Raw genomic sequence first — 26,312 nt, forward strand, 5'->3', positions numbered from 1 at the left:
CTGTACAGTATTTGGAGACGGGTAGTTTTCATAGTTATAGCGCAGTCCCGCCATCTCCGCCAACTGAATACGGGACTTCCAGCATTTTCAATCAATGAGCTTGTCTTTTGTTGTCTTAGCGAGGAAAAAAGCCCAATACTGTATTTTGAAATCGATAAGGACATCGGATGACAAATACAAGAGTGTGACTTTCACAAATGAGTTGCGTATTTTGGTTGATTCTGAGTCTGTCGGCAAATGATCTTTGAGCAAATAAAAATAAGAGTGAAAGTTCGACTTTCTCAGCCAAGAATACTTTTGATGCACAGCATTTCATCAGTCAGACATAAATAAGGACAAAAGGAGTGTCAGGGTTAAAAGTTTTTACTGTAGTGCTACAGTGTGCAACAAGTGTGAATGGAAAAAATTGGGCGTCATTGTGTTCCAAAGTTTTTGTTCAATATAACAAAAGTAAATGGCATATACAATCCCAGAAAATGGTGATTGAGTATAAAAACAGGAAAATAATACAAAAAAGAAATGAAAAAGCACACAGAGGCATTCAGCGTCGACTTTCATCGCAAACATTTGCTCCCGTTGGATAGATCAGTACTGGCACTGGACTGAAATGTTACAAAATGGGCACTGGACTGTAAAGATACTTAATTCCCAAAAAAAAAAAAAAAAAAGGCAAGGTCACAGACATGGCTTTGCTTTTAGCATAACTCAAATGGCTTTCTCACACCCACAAAACATACACGAGAGGACAGCACGCAACTCTGGGAGCACGATTGTCGTCCCTGGTCTCTCTAACCTCTATACTCCAAGATTACTTGAGTCGCCAAGGGGGGTAAACCACAAAATAAATACATTCTGAAATCTCTTTTTAACAGAGTGTAAAAGCACTGCAGACAAATATGTACATATCTTCTACAAGAACAGAAATAACAAATCATCATTAAGTGTTTACATTTTCAAAGTCACTAGAACATGTGGACCAAGATGAACACCAAGCTCAGTGTCTTTAACCTGTCGTCTCCCCAAGGGCCAGAAAGGGGGGATTGGGAGAAAATAACTTCATTTCAAATCCCATCATTATAAACTTGACATTAACTGTCAATCTAATTGGCCGTATCAAGTTATTTACAGTTGTGTGTTAACATGGCGCTATACCAATCTGTTACAGATAGCTAGTTATCAGACTAAATGGATCAAATCATACAAATGTTGGTGCTAATTATGGGTTATGAGTGTTAAAGTACATTTGTAGATAGTTTTTCAGGGTGAGTCAAATGGTAACTTGGTCAAACACGTCTATTAAAAACAAAATATCAAACTAGACGCCTCTCAGTATGTTACCTAGGAGGCATAAGCACAAATGATTCCGTTGGCCAAAGCAATTTGAAGTTACAGTTTAATGCTATCTCCACATGCTTCTTTCAAGCGAACCAAAAACAGTGCTACACAATTGTCACTTCCATTATGCCACAGCAGGCACACAAATATAAAGACACTTTGTATGGCTCTCACTCTTGACCTACATTAGCCTTCCTTCCTACAGTATGTGTCACTAGAAACACACACACACACACACACACACACACACACACGCAACACAGTGCTCCCTGTAAACAAGAACTCTTTGTCCTTTCGGATTATAAATACTGTTTTGGTAAAATTCTCATTAAAAGACGAGACGGTGGATGTGTGAATACAGTAAATATAAAACACAGAATTGCACTGTTGAAAGATGTTCCTTCTTTCGTTTGTATGTGACATGTTTTTCATCTTATGTTTTTTTTTTTTTTTTTTTTGGCATCAGCGGTTAAGGCCCAAAATCTGGAGTGGAAGGTGGAGGAGACATTGGCGCAGTGATCTACCAACGCGCATAGGGCCTGCAGTACATAAAAACAACACACAGACACGCTCACAGGTAGACAGTATTGCAGGGCAAGTAGAAACAGACACATGAACCATCCTCTCTGTTAATCTTCTTACAAATCATTTTTCATTGTCCAATTCTGCTTTTTTTGTTTTGTTTTTTGTTTTTTTTGTTGAAAGACCCTCTTGTTATTCCTGTCATCCCTCCTCTCGTCTCGTGTCCAAAGTGCGTGGGTGCCGGTGCTCTTTCAGTCTGGCTACACTAGGGGGAGTCATTTCTATTATTTTGTAGATGACAGGCATTGGCTGTGTTTATTGCTATAATGTTCATGCTAAGCCACTCCCTATAAGAAAGAGAATGGGACTAAATACCTCACCCAACACTCATCTGAGTTCAAAGCCCCCCCGGCTGATTAGTTTGTGCTTGTGAGAGGGCTCAAATGTCAGATCAGTGCTGGACAGAGAACCTTCCGAGGTTCTCAAGCGAAGATGTAGCGGAGGAGGAGATGTGAGAGGAGCACCAAACAGACGATCGCACAGTGACGGCCCGTCCGTGACATACTGTCGTCTGCTGCCCTCTGCTGAGTAAGCTGACGACTCAGAGCCGACAGGTTCCTACAAAGACAGGCAAGGTGTGCTTTAAATACAAATAAATAGGGACGGCAAAGCCTTCTTGTCAAATCGCCCGGGGGCTGACAATTTCAAATGTGAAACTTGTTTGTGTGTGCGTGCGTGTGTGTGTGTGTGTGTGTGTGGTCAACACCCATTTCGGCCAGCCGACAGACTCAGTGCTTATGACGTGAAACGTAACGCTAGCCAACCATTTATTCCAATGCTTGATAGCTGTATCAGGCATTTTCTGAACTTTCTCCCTTCTCCGCCTTTAGTCTTCTTGCTTAACTCTCATGTAATTGGTCTGTACGTTTCGTCAGTACCGCAAAACCTGTGATGCGGCGCCACTTAAGAGTGTAAAGCAGCGGTGCTAACCTGGGTTCGATCGAACCCCAGGGGTTCGGTGAGGCAGTCGCTGGGGTTCGACGGAGGCCTCGACACACACCGCGTGCGCGTGCGCGCTTTATCCGGAAAAGCCTTTTTCCGCTGCATTTTGAATGCCGTGTTCATGCCGTTCAAAACGCAAGGGAGCGTCAAAATTGCCGTGTGCCATTGTGGCGCTGCGCCTCGACTTGAAATGCTTTGTCCTTTTTTTTTTTTTTTTTAAACTATCTTTATTTAACAACATTTCTACGATACAGTAGACTTGAGTAGCATTGCTGTGCCGTCAGGCAGCGCATCCAATAATAAAAAACAGCCCCAAAAATGTACTTACCAATGAACCCTTTTCGAGAATTGTAGAAACAACAAAGAAAAGGAACAGACTTTGTTGTTGTTAATTTTAACAACGAAGTCCGTTCCTCTGATATGAGAGTGCCACTTACAAAGGGGAATGGCAACAGCAAACTTCACATTCACTTCCAGTAAATTTTCATTTGAATTGAATTTTTGTTTTTTTTGTGTGAAATACATGTTTTGTTCTTTTAACACAGCGATTTTGTGTGCAACTGATGCGTGCGTCATTTTGTGCATGACCTGGATGACTGAGAATCTACACAGACAATAATAATCAAATATAACAGTTTTGAAATTGAAATAAGCTATGTTTTATTTTTCAAATTAGGAAGGGTTCCGTGCACTCCGTATGAAACTTGCGGTGTTCCGTCCCTCCAACAAGGTTAAGAACCACTGGTCTAAAGGAAACCTGTCACTCTCCAACAAAAATGAACTGTTGTTCAAAAGCCCTTCACAGATGCCAGAATTAGCGTGCTAGCCGTATCGTTCATCGGGCAGAAATACACTTCGTTCAGTTCACGCCGACCCAAAATGCGAAAAGGTTCATTCACTTTCGGTCATCGAACTCGTCCAGGTACAACGCCGAAGAGCAGTAAGCACACACGTGACCAATTTCTTCCTCGTCATGTGTCGGGTGCGCTCCCGTTTTAAAAGTCGGTTGAGATGTTGAAATCAGTATGTGTGTACCCTGGCGAAGCAAATTCACATAAATACTGCTGCAGTGCTTTGCATCACCTCTGAATGTCTTGCTGAGTCTTCTGTATGGAGGTGATGGACGTCTGGAGGAGGGCCATGTCCTTGCTGCACCGTGCACAGTGGTTTGAGAATTCTGAGCACACCGTGGTTACAAATGTTAAACACCAACATACAGTCAGCGTCACGGCCATTTGACAATATCATAACGACAAAATCTTACACGTTATCACAAAACGTAACCTAATTTCTAGCTTGATGAGCACTGTCGGGGCTGACTTAGGCACTGCACTCAACCTGCTAAAATATCAGATGAGTTAAGAATTTAGAATTACGCGCAACGAATTCAAGAATGTGGACGAAATTAGGCTGTCGTGATGAAAAAGAACTTACACAGCAACTTACAGAGAGCTCAAATTGTCATCAACACCAAAATTGAACCAATAACTGTTAGAATTGCAATCAAATAAAATCTTTGCGTCAGACAGCAAAATTGTTCTATTCGCAAAATGAGAATACCCTTCGACGGGGGTCCTCGGCTTACAACGGAAAGACCTAAGGCACAGTATTGAAGTCATATAATTACAGTAAATGGTTGCATGAAAACCCCCTATATAGGTAATTAATATAAAACAATTCAATAAAAACAGTAGGTACAACAGTAACTCAGGGTGCCTTCTTGTTCCGTGTGACGACGACCACGGTGCAAACTAGTTAATTGAGCGCCGTTTGTAACATCAAAACTTTGTATGGCAATGCCGCCGCAAACCGAGGACCCCTTTTAGTTGTCAACAAAGATAGTTTGATGTTTTATAAAATATTTATCTGAGAACAATAATCATGTTTAAAAAAAATGAGCTGCTTAAGAGAGCGGACTTGACATGAGACCAATGCAGAAAGGCAAACGCGCACAAACACTCGCTTTTTCTGTTGAGCTCTCATCTGAGCGATGTCATTATTGTACTGCACTGATTACTGAAACATCACTTCCCTTCACATGCAATTTTGTTCCCGTGTGCTGATTGAAGTGGGCGGCACGTCGGACGACTGGTTCGCACACATCCGCTTCACAGTTCTGAGGACCCGGGTTCAAATCCGCCCTCGTCTGTGTGGTGTTTGCATGTTCTCCGCGTGCCTGCGTGGGTTTCCTCCCACATGCCAAAAACACGCATGGTAGGTTCATTGAAGACTCCTAATTGCCCGTAGGTGTGAATGTGAGTGGGAATGGTTGTTTGTTGTGCCCTGCGATTGGCTGGCGAGCGGTTCAGGGTGTACCCGCAGTAAGCTGGGATAGGCTCCAGCACACCCGCGACCCTAGTGAGGCTAAGCGGTGTAGAAAATGGAGGGATGGATGGATGGATGATTGCAGTGTGTCAACACCTCACCTTCGTTATCAGAGGACTCGCGTGTCGGTTCCGGAGTGCTGCTGCTGCTCTCGGTGTTCTGGCTGCAGCTGGATGGCTGACTGCTGGCTTTCCTGCGTGTCCCATGCACCTTAACCTGGTAAAAAAAAAAAAGAAGACTTTATTGGTCAGCTGACCATGCTAAGAAATGGAAACGGAGCATGTTACAACTAGAATTTAGCTACTGAAGTGAATAATACAGCCAGTTGGTGACACTATGGTTGGTGTCTGTCAAAAACGATAAAGAGCTGTTACAAATGTTTCAAGGTGTGTGACTAACATTGCGTTGGCTGGGCCAGCTGTCGCTGTTCGAGAGTCCATTGTGCTGCCTTTGTGTTTTCTCCAGCGTTTGAATGACTCCATTCCTCTCAAACTGAACTAGACAAAGCTCTGGCTCCCACGGCTGGGCTCTAAACCAAACATCATCAGACTGGTTACTCTACAGGTCAGTCCACACTACACGTGTGAACCTGAAAATGAAGAGACAGGTCTGTGCTTTCTTTAAAAGTGTTCCTACTCCACATGCTTGTAGGTCCACTCTGTGGTCACTGGGTCCTGGTAGAAAAGTCGCGGGGTCCAGGTTTTTTCTCCCCTCTCCCTGGACTCTTTGCGCTGAGCTTCTTCCAGCACAAACTTCTCCTGTGTGGCCTGCACCTGGTCACGCTCTAGGATGGCTCTGGTCACATGCTGCCACAGCCTAGAAGCGGGGAGAACGCAACTGAAAATGAAATACTGAAAAACAATACAGAAAAATAAATGTCACCTAATGTCGGGTTTTTCCCCCCCACTGCTGACATTTGACCTCATCAAGCACAGATGAGGTCAATAGTAACAATTCCTTGAAAACTAGATCACCAAAATCTACAACAATGAAATTGTGGGATGATGTCATTTAATTCTTGGAGAGCCACTGAAGAACATGGAATTTACCTTTCAGACTCAAACTCCCCCTGCTGGTCAAAGTGGACCACTCGTCTCTTGAGACGACTGCTCCGGACATCGGGGCTTGGGTTCCACAATGTTGCCTGCTGTCCACTGCGCTTCTCATGAATAAAAACCTCACTGTCCTGATTAGATATAAAGTACAATAAAAAACTGACTGTCATGAAAGCAAGAAAATGATGAAAAAAAGGAAGTTGAGCACCTTTTTGATTTACTCTATCTGTATAGTAGGAAGTGAACAAGATTGCTTCATTGCTCCTTGTTGAGTACTGATTAATGTCACCTATTTGAGCAGACTTCTGGAATAACAATTTTGCTCCAATTATACATGATTAATAATTCATACATGTGAATGAACTCACAATTAATGATCAACAATGACTTAATCGTTGCTATCGGGAGTTTAATTTCACTGCTGAGCTATTTTTGGAACAGACCCTTCACGTGGTCCTTGGGGGCAACCTGGTGCCTGCAGGCACCATGTAAGTGATCTCTGATCTCATCCAAATACTTTTTTTGCCCTTCATTTTATATATTTTTTAAATTATTATCTAGAACTCAATTATCACTCATGCCTATACCCAAGTTGGACAATAGCCAGACTGGTTGGTTACAGTATATATTGCAGAATTCTGTTGTTTAGATAACGGGTCTACAGCTGACATTATTTATTGAAGTGGTAACCATCCCTGTATAAGTGTTTATTTATTCCTTCTCATTCCATTTATTTATTTATTTATTATTTTATTCCAACCCCTGAACACAACACAAGAAAAGAGGAAAGATTTTGCACCCAGTGTCCATAAACAGTGGCAGCAAGCTCATCTCCCACAAAGATTTTGCCGCTGATCTGATTCACAGAGCAGGGGCCTCCCAAGAAAGGCTGCAGTGAACACAATGAAAATGAATTTTACCAAGAAATTAACAGATGTAATCCTCTAATAATTGAACAGCAAACGTTAGCACTGTACCTTTAGCTTGAACTCCAGCTCAGTGAAGCATTTAGTTTTTTCACATTCAATGGTAATCTTTCCACCCAGCTCGAGTGTCATAGTGCCATACAGAATACCTTTAGAGGACAGACATACATGTTAGAACGTCATCTCGACAATGTGTAAACTGAAAAGTTTGAAGGCCGCACCAACATTCTTTAACAGAGAGTGATGCAAATGTTTTGTCTGAGTGGAATAGCTCAACGGATCACTGCAGCTACCTTTGCAATGAGCGTAGGGCATGGTGATGACATACTCCTCCTCCCTGCTCAGAAAGAGCAGCCTCGCTTTGCCCTCCAGAATAGCAGACAGAGAGTTGCCTGTCGCACAGAGCAGTAGAGCACAACTTGAACAGTCTTCACACTGACAACTAACCTTCATTTGAGACCAACATTTACTGATTACACAATGTCAAATAAGTACAAATGTTGTCCACTAAAAAGGAATACTAAAGACAAACTCAGCATCACCGGAGAAAGTCTCATCATTTCAACGTCTACGAATGAACAACGGATATTGAATAATAAATGATCAAAATACAAGAGGAAATGTGTTTGGTATGCTGTATGTCTGTCCTCATGTCATGTATGAATTTCAAGCATTGTGATGGAAAACAACTCAAAGTGTTGCATATTATGTACCGTAGAATTTGGACTTTGCCAGGATGCTTCCACTGATGGAAAAACCGTCCTTCCTATTGCAGACATAAAAGGCAGAAATGGGTGGATGGTGCGAAATCTGGAAAAATAAACGGGGACATGTGAGCTGGAGTGTAAAAACGGGATGATAAGACTCCATCTTGCATGTATCGGTTTTAAACTTGTAACTTTTGCAAAAGTGTGCGATGAGTGAGTTTGCAGAATCGTACAACCCATTTGAGGCCTGCACATGTTTTCACCTGTTCAGCTATGTAGAAAGTGCAGCTTTCACTTTCGGGATGAAGCCAGCAGCAGCGGAAGGTTTCCCCCAATATTGGGTTGTAAGGCTTCTTTAGACCCTGGAACATTCAAAGATGCAATGTGCAATACAATCAAGAATACGTTAATATGTTAATTGAGCAATACCGTAAATGTGGAACTTATTTTTCATAAATGTGTATTGGGGCAATTCTAACTTTTGAGGACTGTAGACTTCAGCAATAACTTCATTAAAATGTATGCAGCCACAAAGTCTTCCACCATTTCAGAAATCTCAGCACGAGCAATAAGTCATAATATATTATTAGATTGACTTTCAATCAATAGCAAATCAGTTTCTCATGTTTAATTGCAGGTGGTTTAACATTCCCTGTGTGGTGTCAAAAGAAGAAGCATGTTGTAATTTAAGATCGTCCTATACTAGAGCCAACGGGGGATAAATGGTTTGACCTGGAGCATATCTAACCTTGGGCTTCTTGTAAAAGCCAGACAAGTACCATCTGACTACCTGCTTCATCCGGTCATATGCGCTGTCCTCCTGTGCAGCTCTAAGGGAGTCCGTAAACATTAGACAGTGTGACGAGAATGACGTTAGTTATTATATTATATGGCGATACTGACTGTGAGAGCAGATCAGCATGATAGTAGTAGTCGGATAGCTTGTCCAGGAAGGAGCGAGGCTCCAGAATGAATGTGGGCAGCACCACCTTTGACAGGTCCATGCCCGGTCGTAGCTGCTTCAAAATACCCCAGATTAGACCCTTGTTTTCCTCTGACACGGTCTCCACTTGTGACGCCTCCCCAGCCTGAAGTAGCACACAAAACTTATGTAGACATGAGAGCATAAGTGATGGCTGTAGTTGTAAAGTTTGTAGTTGTAACAGTTGGAACAAAATTGGAATGAAGACAAGATGGGACTCCTTGTGTACGCAGGGTCTCACCTCAGCCATCTCTTCTGTGCCCTGATCTACATAAACTGTCCCTTGTGGCGTGGGAGACATCGCCTCATCTGATTGGTCCACATCACTCTCCTCTGTCAACCTTCCTCCATGATCAATTGCAGAGGTGTCCCAGTCATCATGACCATCGCGCTCCGATTTGTCGGAAAATCTGTCCTGGTCCATGTGGTGATTGCCCATCAACACTGACTCATTCAACCTTATAGTAAAACAGATAGAGGAACGTCAGGATTAAAAGTTACGTCTAAAATCAACTAGTCAAACACTTACACTCTAACTAGTCACTCAAACTTTTGCAGACTACTGAGTGTTCTGTTGGCAAGCAAGCGCATCTTTGTTGTGAAGCTTGCAAAACAAGCTGATGTAAAAGAATTATGCCCCAGTTGTGAGCTTGTCAGACACACTGACAAGCTCGTATGCGCTGCTTGTGCAGCGCGTTTTAGCTGCATTGAAAAATCTGGAGTTCAAATTTCCAGTAAAAGTAAAAAAAAAAAAAAAAAAACTGTTTAGAACAGTAAGGCAGAAGTGCAGGAAGGCTTGCTCACAGACCTCTTTTTTTTTTAAAGAATTAGGCCGAACACTAAAGATTTACTTTCTTGTTTAACTTCATACTTGATCGGTGAGGGGTAGGTACAAACATTCAAAACTATCCATTCAGCCTTCCATCCATGCATCTTCCTCCACTTATTCACGGTGGCCGCAGCTTAAGGAGGGAAGCCCAGACTTCGCTCTCCCCAGCCACTTCAGCCAGCTCTTTTGGGGGGATCCCCTGGTGTTCCCTGGCCAGCCAGGGGACTAGGCTCTCCAGCGTGTCCCGTTTCTTCTCCGGGGCTCATCTGGCTCCTCTTGATGTCGAGAAGCAGCAGCTCTACTCTGAGCCCTTGCCGGATGACCAGGCGTCTCACCCTATCTCTAAGGGAAAGTGCAGAGAACCTGGGTAAAAAACTCATTTCTGCTGTTTTCGGTCATGACCCACAGCTTGTGACCACAGGTGAGGGGGGGGAACGTAGATCGTCTGGTTAATTGAGAGCTTCGCCTTTTGGTTCAGCTCCTGCACCACGACAGACTGATGCAGAGTCCGCATCACTGCAGATACAGCACCAATCTCTTCTTACTCCATTCTTTTCTCACTCGTGAACAAGAGATACTTGAACTCCTCCCACTCGCTTCCCTGACCTCGAAAAGGCACTCCACCCTTTTCCCTAAGGACCACAACCTCAGATTTGGAGGTGCTGATTCTCTGCCCAACCACTTCGCACCCAGTTGTCACCCACTCCAGCATATGACGATCACAACTCGATGAAGCCGGCATAAACACATCCTCTGCAAAAAGCAGCTCCATAATACTGAGGTAACCAAACCTGACCCCTTAAACGCATCGGCTCCGCCGAGAAATTCTCTCCTGGAGTCAAACCCTCACCGTAAATGAATCCGACTTTGGTCCTGGTAATGCAGCCCGAACTCCGACACTGGTTGTACAGGGACCGAACAACCCATATGAGGGAGTCTGGTACCCCATCCTCTAGGAGCACCCACCACAAGACTCCTTTGCACCCTTCAAGACCCTGCTGAGGATGTACAGCTTGTCCACTGTTCCACAGCCAGGATGAAAACCACACTGCTCCCGTCTAATCTGAGATTCGACATCTCCAGAACCCCTCAATAGACTTACCAAGGAGGCTGAGGAGTGTGTGCCCTCTGTGGTTGGAACACACTCTTTCGGTCCCCCTTCTTGAAATGGTAGAAAAAAAGTAAAAAAAAAAAAGCCAATCTTTGTTTTTTCTCTACAACACAATATGTCCGTCTCCCTTGAAGTTAGGATTCCTCTGTCCTCCAAGACCCCGACAGCCACTAGATGGCAGTGTTGAGCTTTTAACACGTCGTTTAAGGATCCACAGACTCGTTTTAAAAGACTTAGTGTTACAATACAGATAGGAGTTTGTAGATGCCCAAAGAAAGGGGAAGCGGAAATCCAAGTTAAAAGCCAATTCACCCATCTATCAATAGATGCCTATTGATAAACTATGATGCCTTTAAAGAAAGGAACACAAATCAAATGCGCATAAAGAAATAAGTCTTCTTCCAATGTACACTACTCTTAGTCCAAAATTAAACAAGAACCGCATGATCATCACAAAAAGCTATGAAGCCAAAAACAAGGAACTCAAAACGCTCAAGTTGGCAGACTAGAAAAAGCACATTCCAGAACAAAGTAACATCAGAAAATAATCAAATTTTGAATGCACAAACTCTAAAATGCTCCGCGGCAACGGTGTCCCTTCCTTCCCTTGACCCCAAAGCGCTCATCGGCACGTTGACAATCTCGTTCTATTTAAAGGAATATAAATTGTTACCAGTAAATCCTGAGGCATACGTGAGCAGGTGTCCTCCTTCTTCGTGTACGATAATGTCTTCAACCAAAAAAGGGTAAAAAGTGTTTTCTTAATTGCTACAGATCTATGTGTTCATTATTGTGTGCTGGATGGCAACACTTGTTCTTTCTGAAAGGTTCATAGCTCACATTTTTCATGTGTTTCCTGCTCCTCAGTCATGTGACCTTGCTGGCTCTTGTCATTGGCTGGAAGAGGCTTGATGATAATGTAAATACAATGTGAACAGCTGTTTCACGATTCATTGTGTCAATGGCTATAATGCAAAATTACCCATAAATGCAAACCATCATAAAGAGATTTTCAGTATGCTGATGCGCACAAAGTGACAAAGCACAAAACTATGATGCAACTGCTGCAGAGCGTAACTTTCATCTGGGAAGGGCTGTGAGCTTCCCAACCTTTATTGAGTCAAGGCACATATTGTTATTTAGGAAATTTGCGGGGAATTGGAAAAGCTCACAGCACTAATACCAAACAAAAATGTCACCAAAGTAGTCCACTGCTATTTTTACAATTACAAATATGAAGGTGTTTACTGGACTGAAATATTATCTCACCACAATTTGCTAAAAAAAAAACAAGGCTTGTAGGAATGGCAACAGGTGCATAGATAGGTTAATTGAACCTTCTGCCGTTGAGTGGAAGCGCATTTAATTGTTCTGCCTGACACTATTTTTTTGAATACTTTTTGGAAAATCCTCTCTTTATCCAGGAATTGTTCCCTTGAGATGCAAGATGTCTTCTTCAAGGGAGTCCTGGCCAGTAGGTCACTGAAACACTATTTGTAGTGAATAAATCCTAACTTTCAAAGCAATTGAGTGAAATTGGAAAATTTGGATAATTACCGCACAGCTGATGATTTACAATGCGCTGCAGCACAGTGGTTTGGTATCACTGCTGTCGAGTATGCAGTAACATCAGCGAGTGCATTACTTACTGCAAAAGCTCCGTGTCTGCTAGTGTGGAAGACTGCAGAAGATGGAGGAAGTGGGAAGACTCAGAAGTTGTGTTGATGTCCCCGTCTTTTCCTGACTTGGCTGTTAGCTTGTAGAGGCTGGAGCAACTCAGAGCAAGCTCGAGCGCATCCATCCAGCATCGGCCTGAAGAGGCAAACAGTTGAACAATAAAAACGTCTAGCTTACACACTGACAAACATTTTCTCACCATCAGACTCGGAGGACGCTCTGAAGATCAGGTAGTTACTTGGTAAAGGCTGTGTGATGGAGCCAACAGTCTCTCCTTTGGGACCCTAAACATACATATTAAATATTGTGTAACGCAGTGGAAAAGAAACAGCGAGATTTAAAAGGTATTATTTGTATTCTGTCTTCATGAACGACTCATAACTGAATGACAGAGAGCTAAAGTTACCATTGTTAATGTTAATGGTGCTGTTTCATGGCCCAACATGCATAATTTCCTTCAGCTGCTCAACTACTGTTTTACATAGTCGTCTTTTACGTAGGGGAGAGGAGAGCATTGACCCAGCAAGATCTATTTACAACAAACATTGGTGGCCAGTCAATTGGGGCACCTTGACTATAAGCATTTCTGACCTTGACAGCCCAAATGGACTTGTCCAGTGGATGGTAAAGCTTGAAGCAGAAGCCATCCTTCTTAGAGGGCCTCTCAATGAGCTTGCAGGCACTCAGCAGGACGGTACCAACCCAGTGGTCAGTTTTAGGGGTCTTATAGATCAATAGAACACCAGGCTTCAAGGCACACCACAGCTTGGTCCAACTCTTTAAAGAGCCACGGATCTTAAAAAGGGCAAAGGAGGGACATTTTAAATATTACACCTCATTATCACATATGGGAACACATGATAAAAATAGAAATGGTATCCAGTAATGCAGAAATGAAAGTGGACCCAATAATGATTCCTACATATGTAATGTAAATACCTTTCATTTATGTATTGTACAAAAATATTAATGCAACACTTTTGTTTTTGCTCCCATTTTTCATGAGCTGAACTCAACGCTCTAAGGCAGTTTCTATGTACATAAAAGGCCTAATGCTGTCAAATGTTCACAAAGCTCTCTAAATTGGAGAACAATCCATACACCTCAACAGTGTGGCCTATCAAGATGCTGAATAGACAGCATGATGAGTGGACAGGTGTGCAGTAGGCTGCCCACAATAAAAGGCCTCTCGGAAATGTGCAGTTTTACTGTATTGAGGAAAAACCAGAAAACCAGTCAGGATCTGGTGTGACAACTATTCGCGTCACACTCCTTCGTATAAAGTTGATCACATTGTTGATTGTGCCCAGTAGAAGGTTAGTCCACTCCTCTTAAATGGCCGTGTGAAGTTGCTGGATATTGGCAGATACTGGAGCATGCTGCCGTATACACCGATCCAGAGCATCCCAAATACACTCAATTGGGGATAAGGCGTAGTCAGAAAATGTAAACCAAAATTGCAGGAGTGCACAGAGGAGATGGACAGTTCACCATGAAATATTCCATAAACTACTAAAATCCTAAAATAATACAGTTACATGGGGTAACGATTGTGGATAAATGGCACAACAATGGGCCTCAGGATCTCGTCACAGTATCTCTGTGCATTCCAAATACCATCAATAAAATGCATCTTTGTTCGTTGCCCATAACCTAACGTCACCGCCACCATGAACCACAATGCTGACATCAGGAAACCGCTCACCCACACAACACCATACATGTGTCTTGAAAGCACCTTTCCAAACTGCCATAGGCCATCGAATCTGAGCATTCGCACACTTAAGTCGGTTACGAAGACGAACTGCATGCAGGTCAGGACCCCGATGAGGTCTCTGACAGTTTGTGCAGAAATTCTTTAGTTATGCAAACCGACTTTTGGAGCAGCTCTCTCGGTGGCTATTCTGAGGGAATCTTGGACGTGAAGATACTGGATGAGGAGGTTACAGTCGATGTGGTCCATGGTTGTGAGACGAGTTGGCCGTGTTAACAAATTCTGTGAAACCCCGTTGGAGATGGCTTATGGTAGAGATATGAACATCAATTCATGGGCAAAAGCACTGGTGGACAGTCAGCATGTCAATTGCACGCACCCTCACACGCACATTTCAGAGTGGCCTTTTACTGTGGGCAGCTTAAGGCTGTGCGATAATCATGCCATCTACTCAGCATCTTGAAATGCCGCACGTGGGAGGTGGATGGATTGTCTCAGCAAATCAGAACTGCTCACGTAAACAGATTTAGACAGATTTGTAAACAATATTTGAGTAAAATGGGCATTGTTTACATAAAAAAGTCTTCGATCTATATGTTGAGCTCATGAAAAAAAAGGGAACAAAAATGGCATTTATATTTTTATTTAGTATAATGACAATAATTGTCAATGGCTAACAGATGCAGCCTCCCTGTTTTTTTTTTTTTAAATCTGGTAATGCATCATATACATTTATGTATACACTTTAAACCGTAAGTACAAAGAATGATCACAATCCACGCACTGGTCGTAAAGCTCAGATTGACGCAAAAGACAACTAGCCATACAACTAGCCATATCCCAAAAAAGTCTTGCCTACAAAATAATTATTGCTAATGCCACAGCAAAACTTAATGGATGCGCCTTGATATTATGAACAAGAATAAGGACCAATACCAAGTCTACCTCTACCCCTTAGCCCTCGTTTCACCCCTAAACCTCGGTTCTGTGCGTTCACGAGAACGGAGGAGTCTCTCAATTGTCTATAAGGCATTAGGTGGAGGGCTCAGGTTAAGGGCTACATACTCCTTGACAACAAGTGTGGTTCAGGACCTCACTTGAAAGCTAGGGGTATGGGACTCAGCCTCTGCTGACTGACGAACAGCTTGCTTACAAGACAAAGAAGGAAGTACATAAATGTAAGTCATCATAATTATTGATATTCATACTAATGACAGTCAGGTTTTTGAGCAACGTAAATAGCTATGTTTTGAAGTGTCGATAAATGGCTTGTTGTTGCGCATCGGTAGTCTCCTGTCATACTACGGTGATAAATTAACAGCAATTGGACTTGACTACCGTCATATCCTGTTTTGTTTGCTTGTTTCCTGTGTTTCCTAATTTTCCTGTGTTGCATGCAGTTCCTTTGCGCTGGTCAGTGGGCGGAGTCTCCTGTGACACAGTTGCCGGTGAGTTGTCATTAGCAGTGCATTTAAGCATGAGAGACGCAGGAGGAAAACGTGACAAATTGTACATTGCTTGTTGCCATTACTTTGCCAGTTTTGTTAAACTCTCACGCATTCCTACTCTCATTACATCCTGCCAGTCGCTATTTTTGTCAGCTGTTCTCTAGTAAGTACGACTGTGTCTTTGTTTTCCTAGTTGCTTTTAGTGTTTTCCTCCTGTGGCTCTCTGTCCACCTTCCTTATTTCGTACCTGTTTTTAGATGGTTTTCACATTGACGACCTGTCACGTCACTTTCTGTTATTAATTCTCTTCTCACATTAGTGTGCTCCTTTTGTTGAATAAAAACGATAAACCCACATCTTCTGTCATGTTGCTTTGAGGTCCAAATATTTGCGTTTGACGCAGCCGTAACAATTACTTTGTATTGCATTTTATAAATGAAAATAATTATTAGGCAGCTAAGTCACATTCAGAAGCAACGTACCGAATGTATTGTTGCTAGTAATGCCACTACTGAGTACCGTGATGTTTGTTTTCCATATAGTTTAGCTGTATGATCACTCGTGTAATGCAGTATTTTATCGTTGCGCAGCCGTTAGCTGTGAACTGAATACCCTAGCCTGACATTATTTCACTTCATCACTCACACACGAGGTCACTGTAATAACCAGATGCATTTTCCTCCACAGGGACCACTTCAACAGCACACAAGAACTACAAGCCCAGTGCCAAAATAACAACGGACACCCAATGTAAAATGAATCGCAACACTTTGATGCTTGACAGCCTGACGCAGTTGCAATGCCTACAGCTCCATTTTTGTCCACAAACTAGGCTTGCTCAAATGTAAGGACATGCGCTCGCTAGTAGCTACATTAGCTGTGACGAATGAGGGACAATGTTAACGTCACATTCTTGTGACTTTTGCACAATATATATATTATATATTATATATACACACACACACACACACACACAAAGCAATTTATAACAGAGTGGTAAAATGATATCTTGGAAATGTAAACAATTGTTGCGTCTGCCTACAACAGCCAGCAGGCAGCTATTCAAGTGTTGTCCCAATTCCTTTGGGGCATGTTCTTCACCATTCATCTTGGCCCTCGAAACAGACGGACGGCTAAGGGGAAAATGAAAGGTAAGTGCAAAGGAGAAGAACTGCGATTGACGCTAAGTCTTATGTTCAAATATGACTGCTGTGATGGAAGTTCGTTGAAGAGGCCGCTGATTTCTAGAATGTTGTCCTTCTATGCACCTCTAAAATCATTCCTACAGTTGCTGGATCTATCTGCTCAGAGAATGCCAACGTCAGAACAACATAAATAGTACCTGTATCTTTGTATGATCAACATTAACAAGTGTACATAAATTCAGCAACCTCACCTTTAGCCAGTTGGACATGATGACAACACTAGGGTCCTTTAGCGCGCTAAACAGTTCTTTGGCAGCCCGCTTCTTTTCTTGCCGGTAATTCTGCTTTTGGACCTACCAAAGAAGAAAACGACAGATAAATCATCACACTAACTGGTGAGACAACATGCTACAAGATGGAAGGAGAATCCAATAAAATAATACAATTAATCCGTAGCCCTTGGAAAAACTTCCATAGTAAAATTTAGCTTTTCAGGTGGCGTTTGTAATGTTGTTATAAAACTAACACCTGACTAGGGTTGGGCATCGAGAACCGATTGGAACCGGAACTGTTCAAATTTATACATTTTGGTTCCCAGTTTTGATGCCAAGTCCTCCAGCCGCAAAGAAGAAGTGGCGAAAAACAACAAAGAAGCGGTGTAAAGTAACGAAGAAGAACGCACACAATGAGCGAACAAGTGTCTTAACTTTGTTCAAATTAATGACCAGTCGCCTCAGTGCAACACTTGGAATAAGATTACATTGTGCAAGGAATCTTTCACGATGTGTCGTGTCTGACGCGCTCCGAGCCTCAGTCTACACCCCGCGGAGCTTCAGTGAAGTCAACTCTCAGTCAACTGGGTGAGTGAAACAATAAAATAAGTCTATGCCAACATTGAGACAGCTAACAAGCTAAACAGTTGCTTGCACTTTTGCACATTTTTTTTTTTTAGCGTTTATTTTAGTTTTCAAACCAACGTGAGTGGCAATGACAAAAAAAAAAAAAAAGAAAAAAAAGAAAAAAGCTTAATTTATCATTGGGCTAAATTTTCATCGTAGCAACTTTATATCCACAATGAATTGGGACAAAATTCACAAATGTTGTCTCACAGTATCACAAACACTAACCTTCTACCTCATCGGTGGGTAGGGAAAGGAATCAGCATTTTATAGCATTTGGTTCCAACCATTTAAAAAAATAAATAAATAAAAACATTTATTCACCGGTGCTGTGTGAAATTACTTTTCGTGCCAAAATGCTGAGTTCCGGTGCGTACCCTTGAAAATAAAAGGCTACAAGCATACAACAGCAAATCAAGTTAAAACGTGCACATATAAACCATTTGACGTGATGAAATGGTCCCAAATAACTCTTTTAACAATGCTATATCTAACTTTTAGCTGCAACATTAATGAATGAATATTAAAGTCAATTAGGATAGTTTCTCACACATTGCCTTTTTGTTCATAGTTTTGCTATTGATACTGGTTATAAAGAACCTTGAGTGGAATGTTCATTTCAGTCTATGCTTCAGGTTGCTAAGAAAATGGATGTTCATAATTTGGACACCTTTTACTTAAAACATCCAAACTTTCTTTGACCCAGCCCCCTAAAAGAATCGGAATCGAGAATCGTTTGGAACCGGAATCGAAATAAGGAACCGGAATTGCTCAAATACAAATGATGCCCAAACCTACACCTGACTAAGATAAATTGACATACGATAATTTAATGTTTTTTAAAATATGAATGGAAAACTCATCTCATTAAGATGATAATGATGATATGATGATGCATCTGCATACCTTAAGAGACGCCTTTCGAGCAAGTTTTTCTGTCGGGGAGGGACAGTCCTTCTCCAGACCATTAAACATCCTAGACTCAGACTGGAGCAAAGAAGGAAGAGATGCGCCTTTTACTAACGGGCAAGCAGGAAAAAAAAACACTACTCTTGCATCTCAGGTTGGTTGTTAATGTATACAGCGCAATGAGCTACATAGTCTGAAAATTCCAGAAAATTGTATGATGATAATTTTTCATTTAGAATGATGCATCCTTTTTTTTTTTTAACAATTGAATAATTTGTACAATAAACTAATAAGTTTGGACAGGGTATTTTGTACTTGTTCTCAGTAGTAAATATTCCCAAGGCAAAGTACAACATGCATGCAAAAGCACTCTCTCCCGTTGGGCTGGTACACAAACAACGAAACTGAAATGTTCAAGTTTTTGCAGATTTATTATCAAGAAAAACTGACATATCACACAGCCATAAGTATTTAGACCCTTTGTTCAGTATTTAGTATAAGCACTCTTTTGAGCTAATACAGCCATGAGTCGTTTTGGGAATGATGCAACAAATTTTTCAGACCTGGATTTGGGGATCCTCTGCCATTCTGTCAGGTTGGATGGTGAATGTTGGTGGACAGCCATTTTCAGGTCTCTCCAGAGATGCTCAATTGAGTTTACGTCAGGGCTGTGGCTGGGCCATTCAAGAACAGTCACAGAGTTGTTCTGAAGCCAATCCTTCGTTATTTTAGCTGTCGTTGTCTTGTTGGAAGGTGACCCTTCGGCGCAGTCTGATTCTCATTTGCTCTGACATGCATTGTGAGCTCTAAGGTCTTATATAGACAGGTGTGTGGCTTTCCTAATAAAGTCCAATCAGTATAATAAAACACAGATGGACTCCAATGAAGGTGTAGAACCATCTCAAGCATGATCAGAAGAAATGGATAGCACCCAAGTTAAAGTGTCACAGCAAAGGGTCTAAATACTTATGGCTGTGTGATATTTCAGTTTTTCTTTAATAAATCTGCAAAACTTTCACCAATTCAATTTTTTTTCTGGCTGCCATATAACAAAGAGTGAAAGATTTAAGGGGGTCTGAATACTTTCTGTATATACAGTGGGTACTTTCTGTACCCACTGTATGTATTGACCAATCCTAGTTGATATTTGCAACATTATTCAAACTAATAAAGACATAAGATGACTTGAAACAAATTGAGACAAAGAGACAGCACAGCAGCATGAGGGGCAGCACAAGGTCTAAAAGGTCCAGGTCACAATTAATTTGCCTGTGGTTCCCACATGGTCCTGACAAAAAACAATTCCAGGTTTACTTCCCACCACAGTAATGTGCTGCAAATTTACCAGTGAACAATTGATCAGGTGTTACTGAAATAAAAAAAAAACACCATATCGGGGAAGCTTTTGTGGAGTCGCCCAATCGGGAAAAGTGTTCTTACCTTGCTGCCTGGTGATTGGGCAGGACTAAGTTCATTAGTCATCATGGAGATATCGTGCCTGTCTGTCTCACTGCCTGGTGGCAACCCACAACACACAGTCACACACACAGACATGAACTGTGGGAGCCAATCAGCTGACAGACTGTAAAAGCAGGACTGGGCCAAAATTGGCTCATGTACAGCTGCTCAAGTCTGTTCATTTGCATGTGGCCTCTTACCTGAGCTGAGGTTGTAGAGGTCATTGTCTCCTCCATAAGACAGGTTTCTGGTGAGGGTGCGGGGGTCAATTTTGGGTGGGGAAGTGGCATTTGGACACAAAGAAAACCTACGGTGGTACAAACTCTCCTCCTTCATCCTAACAATTAGCTTGCCCCCTCTGTGGAAAGGAGGAAAGGGAAAATATGAATCAAATATGTAGTTATTGCAACATTTTGCATAAAACAATTAGTTCGTATATTTGTGTCACCCTGTCACACACACTGATCTCTCAAACGCAAGCCTCCCTCCCTATGTTGTGTCTGTCCGGGCCCCAACCCTTTGGTTCACCAACAAAGACATACTGTACAGTAACGTGTCATTCTCACTACATGACACGATTGGTAGTGAGACAAGCTGTTCAGAAGGCACACTGACTGGAAATGAAGACAGAACGCGTCACACCCTCAGATCACTTCATGTTCGGCCCGCTCATCACTTTCAACAGACAGCCCACAAAGCTCACCGTCTCCAGACTCGCTGCTGCACATACATAAGCATAGCGCTGCAGATTTTGAGTGCCTCCATTAACTAATGGGTTGCATATCTTCATGAGTAAAAGTCCAGTCAATTGATAGTTTCCAGACAGACACAATGGCATCCCAATTTGCATCACTCTGGCTCCTTACTCTCAGACTGTTTGTTGTATATCATCTTCTCCTTATTTTTTTTTTTTTTTTTTTTTTTTTTTGCAAGAGCACTGACATAATGCTAAGAGCTATTCATAGCCCAGCTTTAACGAAAGTTAAGGGTCAATGCTCTAAGTATATGAATAATTACACTTATTTACAATTGATAATGGACAACGGCGGCACGGTGGACGACTGGTTAGCACATCTGCCTCACAGTTCTGACGACCCGGGTTCAAATCCGGCCTTGCCTGTGTGGAGTGTGTTTGTTCTCCATGTGCCTGCGTGGGTTTTCTCCGGGTACTCCGGTTTCCTCCCACATCCCAAAAAAATGAATGGTAGGTTAATTGAAGACTAAATTGCCTGTAGGTGTGACTGTGAATGCAAATGGTTGTTTGCTTATATGTGCCCTGTGATTGGTACAGTACATACTTTACATAATAAAATTAAACTTTACATAATAGAAAAGACATACACAAAGACATACACAACTGTCTACCATATTTTCACGACCATAAGGTAAAAGTATAACATTTTCTCCAAAATGGACGGGGCGCCTTATAATGTGACACACCTTATGTGTGCACCGAGTTCGAACATCTATAAATGTGTGATGAGCGCTCCGTTTGACTTTTAATTTTTTTTTTGGTGACAACTTTTTTGATCGCTTGACTGACTGGGAGCATTTCCTGCAGACACGCTGCTTATACAAAGGAAAAGCGGACGTGGCTGAGGACAGCATGCGGACGTAAAGGGGGAAGGGTGCGTGAAGGAGGACGCTAAAGCCACGGTCCCAGTAGGTATATAACGCCGGGGTGCGCATTGTGCAAAACAACATCGGTTTGGGTAAAACCGATGTTGAAAATGAAAATGGCACCTACGAAGAGACACGCTTACAAAGCACAGTTTTAACTGTAAGCTGTCAGTTAAGCGGAGGAACATGGGAATTGAGGAGCCGCGAGAGAATTCAAGATCAACGAATCCATGGTTCGCAAGTGCAGGAAGCAGGAAAACGAGCTTCGCCAAGTCAAGAAGACGAAGCTGAGTTTCCACGGAAACAAGGCGAGGTGGCCAGAGTTGGAAGACCAACTCGAGCAATGGATTAATGAGCAAAGAACAGCCGGGAGAAGCGTCTCTACAGTCACCATTCGACTGAGGGCAATAAAGCTTGCAGAAGAAATGAAAATCTAACATTTTCAAGGAGGTCCGTCTTGGTGCTTTCGTTTTATGAAACTGCGCCATTTATCCATCCGGGCAAGGACTACCGTGGCACAGCAACTTCCAGCGGATTACAAGGAAAAGCTGGCGTGGGAGCGATGGATGACAGATGGTGAACACAGCTTTACTAAGACTGCGAGGCAACGCCGGGCGAGTTATGCCACCATATGTGATTGGATTGTGGATGCTCCGGCTAACGTGTCTGCTTGCACTGTTGTTCGAGCTCTCGTAAAAGCCGGCATCATTTCTGAGGAGTCGCACGGCAACGAGACTGACTCCAAGAGGGAACCTGGCGTGTTTGATGGAGAACTTGCCCAGCTGTTCATTTCGGATACAGAAGATGAGGACTTTGATGGATTTGTGGATGAGGATTGATCAAAAAATAACGTGAGTACATTGTTAAATACTTCAATAAAGTACAACCGAACTCGGTTTTGCTACCGCTGTTTTTTTAAAAACATTGTTTTAGCGTGCATGCATGCTACCGTATGTTTTAAACTAGCGTATGTTTTACCATGCTTGCGCCCAATAATGCGGTGCCCCTTATGTGCGTGTTTATTACAGAAATAGACCCCGTAACTGAGACTGCGCCTTTTAATACGGTGCGCCCTGTGGTCGTGAAAATACGGTACTTCAATATGTGCTACTCTTCCTCTTGACTCATTCACTCTACTTTCCAATCTTTTCTTTCTAATCTTGCACTGTATCTGTTATTTTCCGACATCCCACTTTCTGCTTTTTTTTTTTTTTTAAAGGCAGTCAGGCGTATGGGAAATTGATTTTTTCTTCTTCCAAAAAACAGGAGCTTTATTTGTCCTTGTAAGGAAGGCCTATAAATAGCATTTCGTTGCTGCGGTGCAAGAGTAGTTGAGGGTAGCCTGCATAGAAAGCTGACATTGAAGCTTTTGCATTACACAACAGCAAAGAGAACTGTCTGGGCACACAAACAGTGCAGGACTCAAGGCAGGTAAAGATACAGAGGGCAGACATGCAAGGCTGGTCCTCACAGCTGCAGGCTAAGATTTAAAAAAAAAAAAAAGCACTATTTCAGTACACATATGTGAATGGTGCACAGAGTAGTGAAAAGGTATTAGCCCCCTTTTCAAATTCTTATACTTTTGCATAGTTTCCCCACTTTAATGATCATCACACAAATATAACCCAAGTGAACTTAAAATGATGTTTATGAATTTATTAAGGAAAAAAAACTATTTTCACGGCACTATCTGAAGACAGGAGCTACGTTAGGTGAGGGTTAAAAAATAAAAAAATAAAAAAAAAGAGAAGCAAAAAAGTAATGAAAACCTTGTGATGTGTACATTGCCATTAAAATATGAATTCTGCTGATTTCAGTGGGAAAAAAAAACTTTCATAACAGCATGTTGTTTAAATGTGGTTTTACTTATAAGAAGATTAACCCTCTTTTTGGTCTTCCACTAGCTCTCTTGCCTGGCAGCTCCATCCTTATCATCCTTCTACCATTATACTCCCTCTCTCTTACCTGGGTGTGTCCAAATCATCAAATTCTGCTCTCTCTACCATCATCTCCAAAACATCTACCATATTTTCACGACCATATGGCGCACCATATTAAAAGGCGGCAGTCTCAGTTACCGGGTCTATTTCTGTATTTAACACATAGATAAGGCGCACCGTATTATTGGGCGTAGGCATGGTAAAACATACGCTAGCTTAAAACATACGGTGGCACGCATACACGCTAAAATATTGTTTTTAACAGGGCAGCGGGAGCAAAACTGAGTTCGGTTCTACTTTATTGAAATATTTAACAATGTACTCACGTTATTTTTTGATCAATCCTCATCCACAAATCCATCAAAGTCCTCATCTTCTGTATCCGAAATGAACAGCTGGGCAAGTTCTCCCACAAACACGCGGGGTTCCCTCTCGTCATTGTCAGAGTCAGTCTCGTTGCCGGGGGGCTGTTCAGCAATGATGCCGGCTTTCGCGAAAGCTCGGACAACAGTCAAAGCAGATACCTTAGCCCAGGCATCCACAAACCATTCACATATGGTGGCGTAACTCGCCCGGCGTTGCACTTGGCTTTTCACAGCGGCTGTGAGATGGGCGCGCATGGAGTCACAGATCAACAGGGACGGTGACGCGTGGAAAAAAAACATCCGGTCTCTTTACGTACACCTCACTCAGCCACTCTCATTTTCTCCTCGTTCATCCAGCCCTTTTGATTGGCCTTAACGATGACTTCGGTTGGAAACTTTTCTTTAGGCAGCGTCTTCCTCTTAAATCACCAAAGGTGGCAGTTTCTGTCCATTACCATGGCAACCAAGCACAACAGTAAAAGCCGACTTCTCGTGGCCCGTTATGCGTATCGCTACCGTGGTGGTCCTCTTCTTCTCTACAGTGTGGTTCACCGGGTTGTCGAAAGTGAGTGAAAGTGAGCGGTACCTCGTCCATGTTGGTGATGTGGTTGGGCTGGATGTGTTTGTCGGCAATCTTTTTACTGCAGTAGGAGCAGAAGATGGCCAGCTCTTCCTTGTAATCCGGCGGAAGTTGCTGCGCCACGGTAGTACTTGCCCAGATGGATAGATCATGCCGTTTCATAAAACAAAAGCACTAAGACGGACCTCCTTGAAAATGTTAGATTTTCATTTTTTCTGCTACCGTTATTGCCCTCAGTCGAATGGTGACTGTAGAGACGCTTCTTCCGGCTGTTCTTTGCTCATTAATCCATTGCCCGAGTTGGTCTTCTTCTTTTCCTGCTTCCTCCACTTGCGAACCATGGATTCGTTGATCTTGAATTCTCTCGCGGCTGCTTGATTCCCATGTTCCTCCGCGTAACTGAAAGCTTGAAGTTTAAACTTTCGTAAGCGTGTATCTTCGTAGGTGCCATTTTCCGGGGTCCTTAGCCAAACCGATGTCGTTTTGCACAATGCACACGCCAGGGCTATATACCTACTTCGGGCGTGGCTTTAGCGTCCTCCTTCACGCGCTCCATTCCCCCTTTACGTCCGCATGCTGTACTCAGTCAGCGCCGCGTCCATTTTGGAGAAAATTTAAGACTTTTAAGTATGCCTTATGGTCGTGAAAATACGGTAACCTTGGCTGTCCCTCTGATGAGCTAATTTCTAGTCCCATCTAACCTGGTCACTCCGAGAGAGAACCTCAACATCTTCTTTTCTGCCGCCTCCAGCTCTGCTTCCTGTTGTATCTTCAGTGACACGTTCTCTAATCCGTAGATCATGGCTGGCCATACCACTGCCTTAAAAAATTTGCCTTTCATCCTAACAGAGACTCTTCTGTCACATAACACACTTGACACCTTCCTCCACCCATTGCAACCTGCTTGGACCCGTTTCTTCACAATATCATCTGTGAACATTAAGGTCCATGGGGATTCCAGTCTGAGCTCATCTGTCAGCTTATTCATCACTAGTGCAAACAGGAAGGGGCTCAGGGCTGATCCCTGATGCAGTCCCAACTCCACCTTAAACTCCTCTGTCACACCTGCAGCACACCTGACCACTGTTCTGCTGCCCTCATACGTGTGCTGTACTATTCTAACATACTTCTCTGCCACTCCAGACTTCCGCATGCAGTACTACAGTTCCTCTCTGGGTACTCTGTGGGCTGTCATGGGCTTTCTCTAGATCTACAAAGACCCAATGTAGCTCCTTCTGACCTTCTCTGTACTTCTCCATCAACACCCTCAAGGCAATGAATGCATATGTGGTAATCTTTCAAGGCATGAAACCATACCGATACCCCCAAATACAGACCCTTTACAAAGAAATCTGAATATCATGGAAAGGTTTATTTATTTACATAATTCCATTCAAAAAGTTAAACTTTCATAGATTATAGCTTCAGGGCCCACAATTGAAACAATTTCAAGTATGTGTTTATTTTTACATAATATGGGCTGCTGGCTCATAAAACCCATGAAATCAGAAATTCAAAAAAATAGAATACTGTGAAGAAATCACCATTTAATTCTCAGTTTTTGTAGAAAAAAAAGAGAAAAATTAGGGTCACATTAAATCAATCAAAATATGTTACTTTCAAAACGCTATGTTAATCTTCAATACTTGGTTGTGAATCCCTTTGCTTTCATCACTGCCTCACTGGCATTGAGGAATCAGCCTTTGGCATTGCCAAGGAGTTATGGAAGACCAGATTTCCTTGATGCTTGCTGTCAGTTCTTC

At 42.5% G+C, this 26,312-nt stretch overlaps 1 protein-coding gene across 4 annotated transcripts in view; it reads right to left on the minus strand.

The window, feature by feature from the left end:
* Positions 1-347: 347 nt before the first annotated feature.
* Positions 348-26,312, minus strand: part of osbpl5 (oxysterol binding protein-like 5) — a 44,702-nt gene continuing 18,737 nt past the window's right edge. For 2 of the 4 annotated variants that reach the window (XM_061676672.1, XM_061676673.1), the window contains 21 exons: positions 20,245-20,402; positions 20,027-20,100; positions 18,584-18,664; positions 17,030-17,131; positions 13,063-13,266; positions 12,671-12,755; positions 12,444-12,606; positions 9,096-9,312; positions 8,776-8,960; positions 8,621-8,702; positions 8,136-8,234; positions 7,879-7,975; positions 7,459-7,557; positions 7,217-7,314; positions 7,039-7,128; positions 6,234-6,370; positions 5,821-6,000; positions 5,584-5,713; positions 5,286-5,400; positions 3,943-4,036; positions 348-2,475 (listed from right to left, as the gene is read on the minus strand). In XM_061676672.1, coding sequence (XP_061532656.1) covers positions 2,340-2,475; positions 3,943-4,036; positions 5,286-5,400; positions 5,584-5,713; positions 5,821-6,000; positions 6,234-6,370; positions 7,039-7,128; positions 7,217-7,314; positions 7,459-7,557; positions 7,879-7,975; positions 8,136-8,234; positions 8,621-8,702; positions 8,776-8,960; positions 9,096-9,312; positions 12,444-12,606; positions 12,671-12,755; positions 13,063-13,266; positions 17,030-17,131; positions 18,584-18,664; positions 20,027-20,100; positions 20,245-20,380 — 2,604 coding nt within the window. In that variant the 5' untranslated portion in view covers positions 20,381-20,402 and the 3' untranslated portion in view covers positions 348-2,339. Of the gene's footprint in view, positions 2,476-3,942; positions 4,037-5,285; positions 5,401-5,583; positions 5,714-5,820; positions 6,001-6,233; positions 6,371-7,038; positions 7,129-7,216; positions 7,315-7,458; positions 7,558-7,878; positions 7,976-8,135; positions 8,235-8,620; positions 8,703-8,775; positions 8,961-9,095; positions 9,313-12,443; positions 12,607-12,670; positions 12,756-13,062; positions 13,267-17,029; positions 17,132-18,583; positions 18,665-20,026; positions 20,101-20,244; positions 20,403-26,312 lie in introns of those variants that run through there. The other 2 variants (XM_061676675.1, XM_061676674.1) reach the window with 2 other exon arrangements.

The sequence above is a fragment of the Phycodurus eques genome, chromosome 5 (assembly GCF_024500275.1).
Source record: "Phycodurus eques isolate BA_2022a chromosome 5, UOR_Pequ_1.1, whole genome shotgun sequence".
NCBI classification, from domain to species: Eukaryota; Metazoa; Chordata; class Actinopteri; order Syngnathiformes; family Syngnathidae; genus Phycodurus; species Phycodurus eques.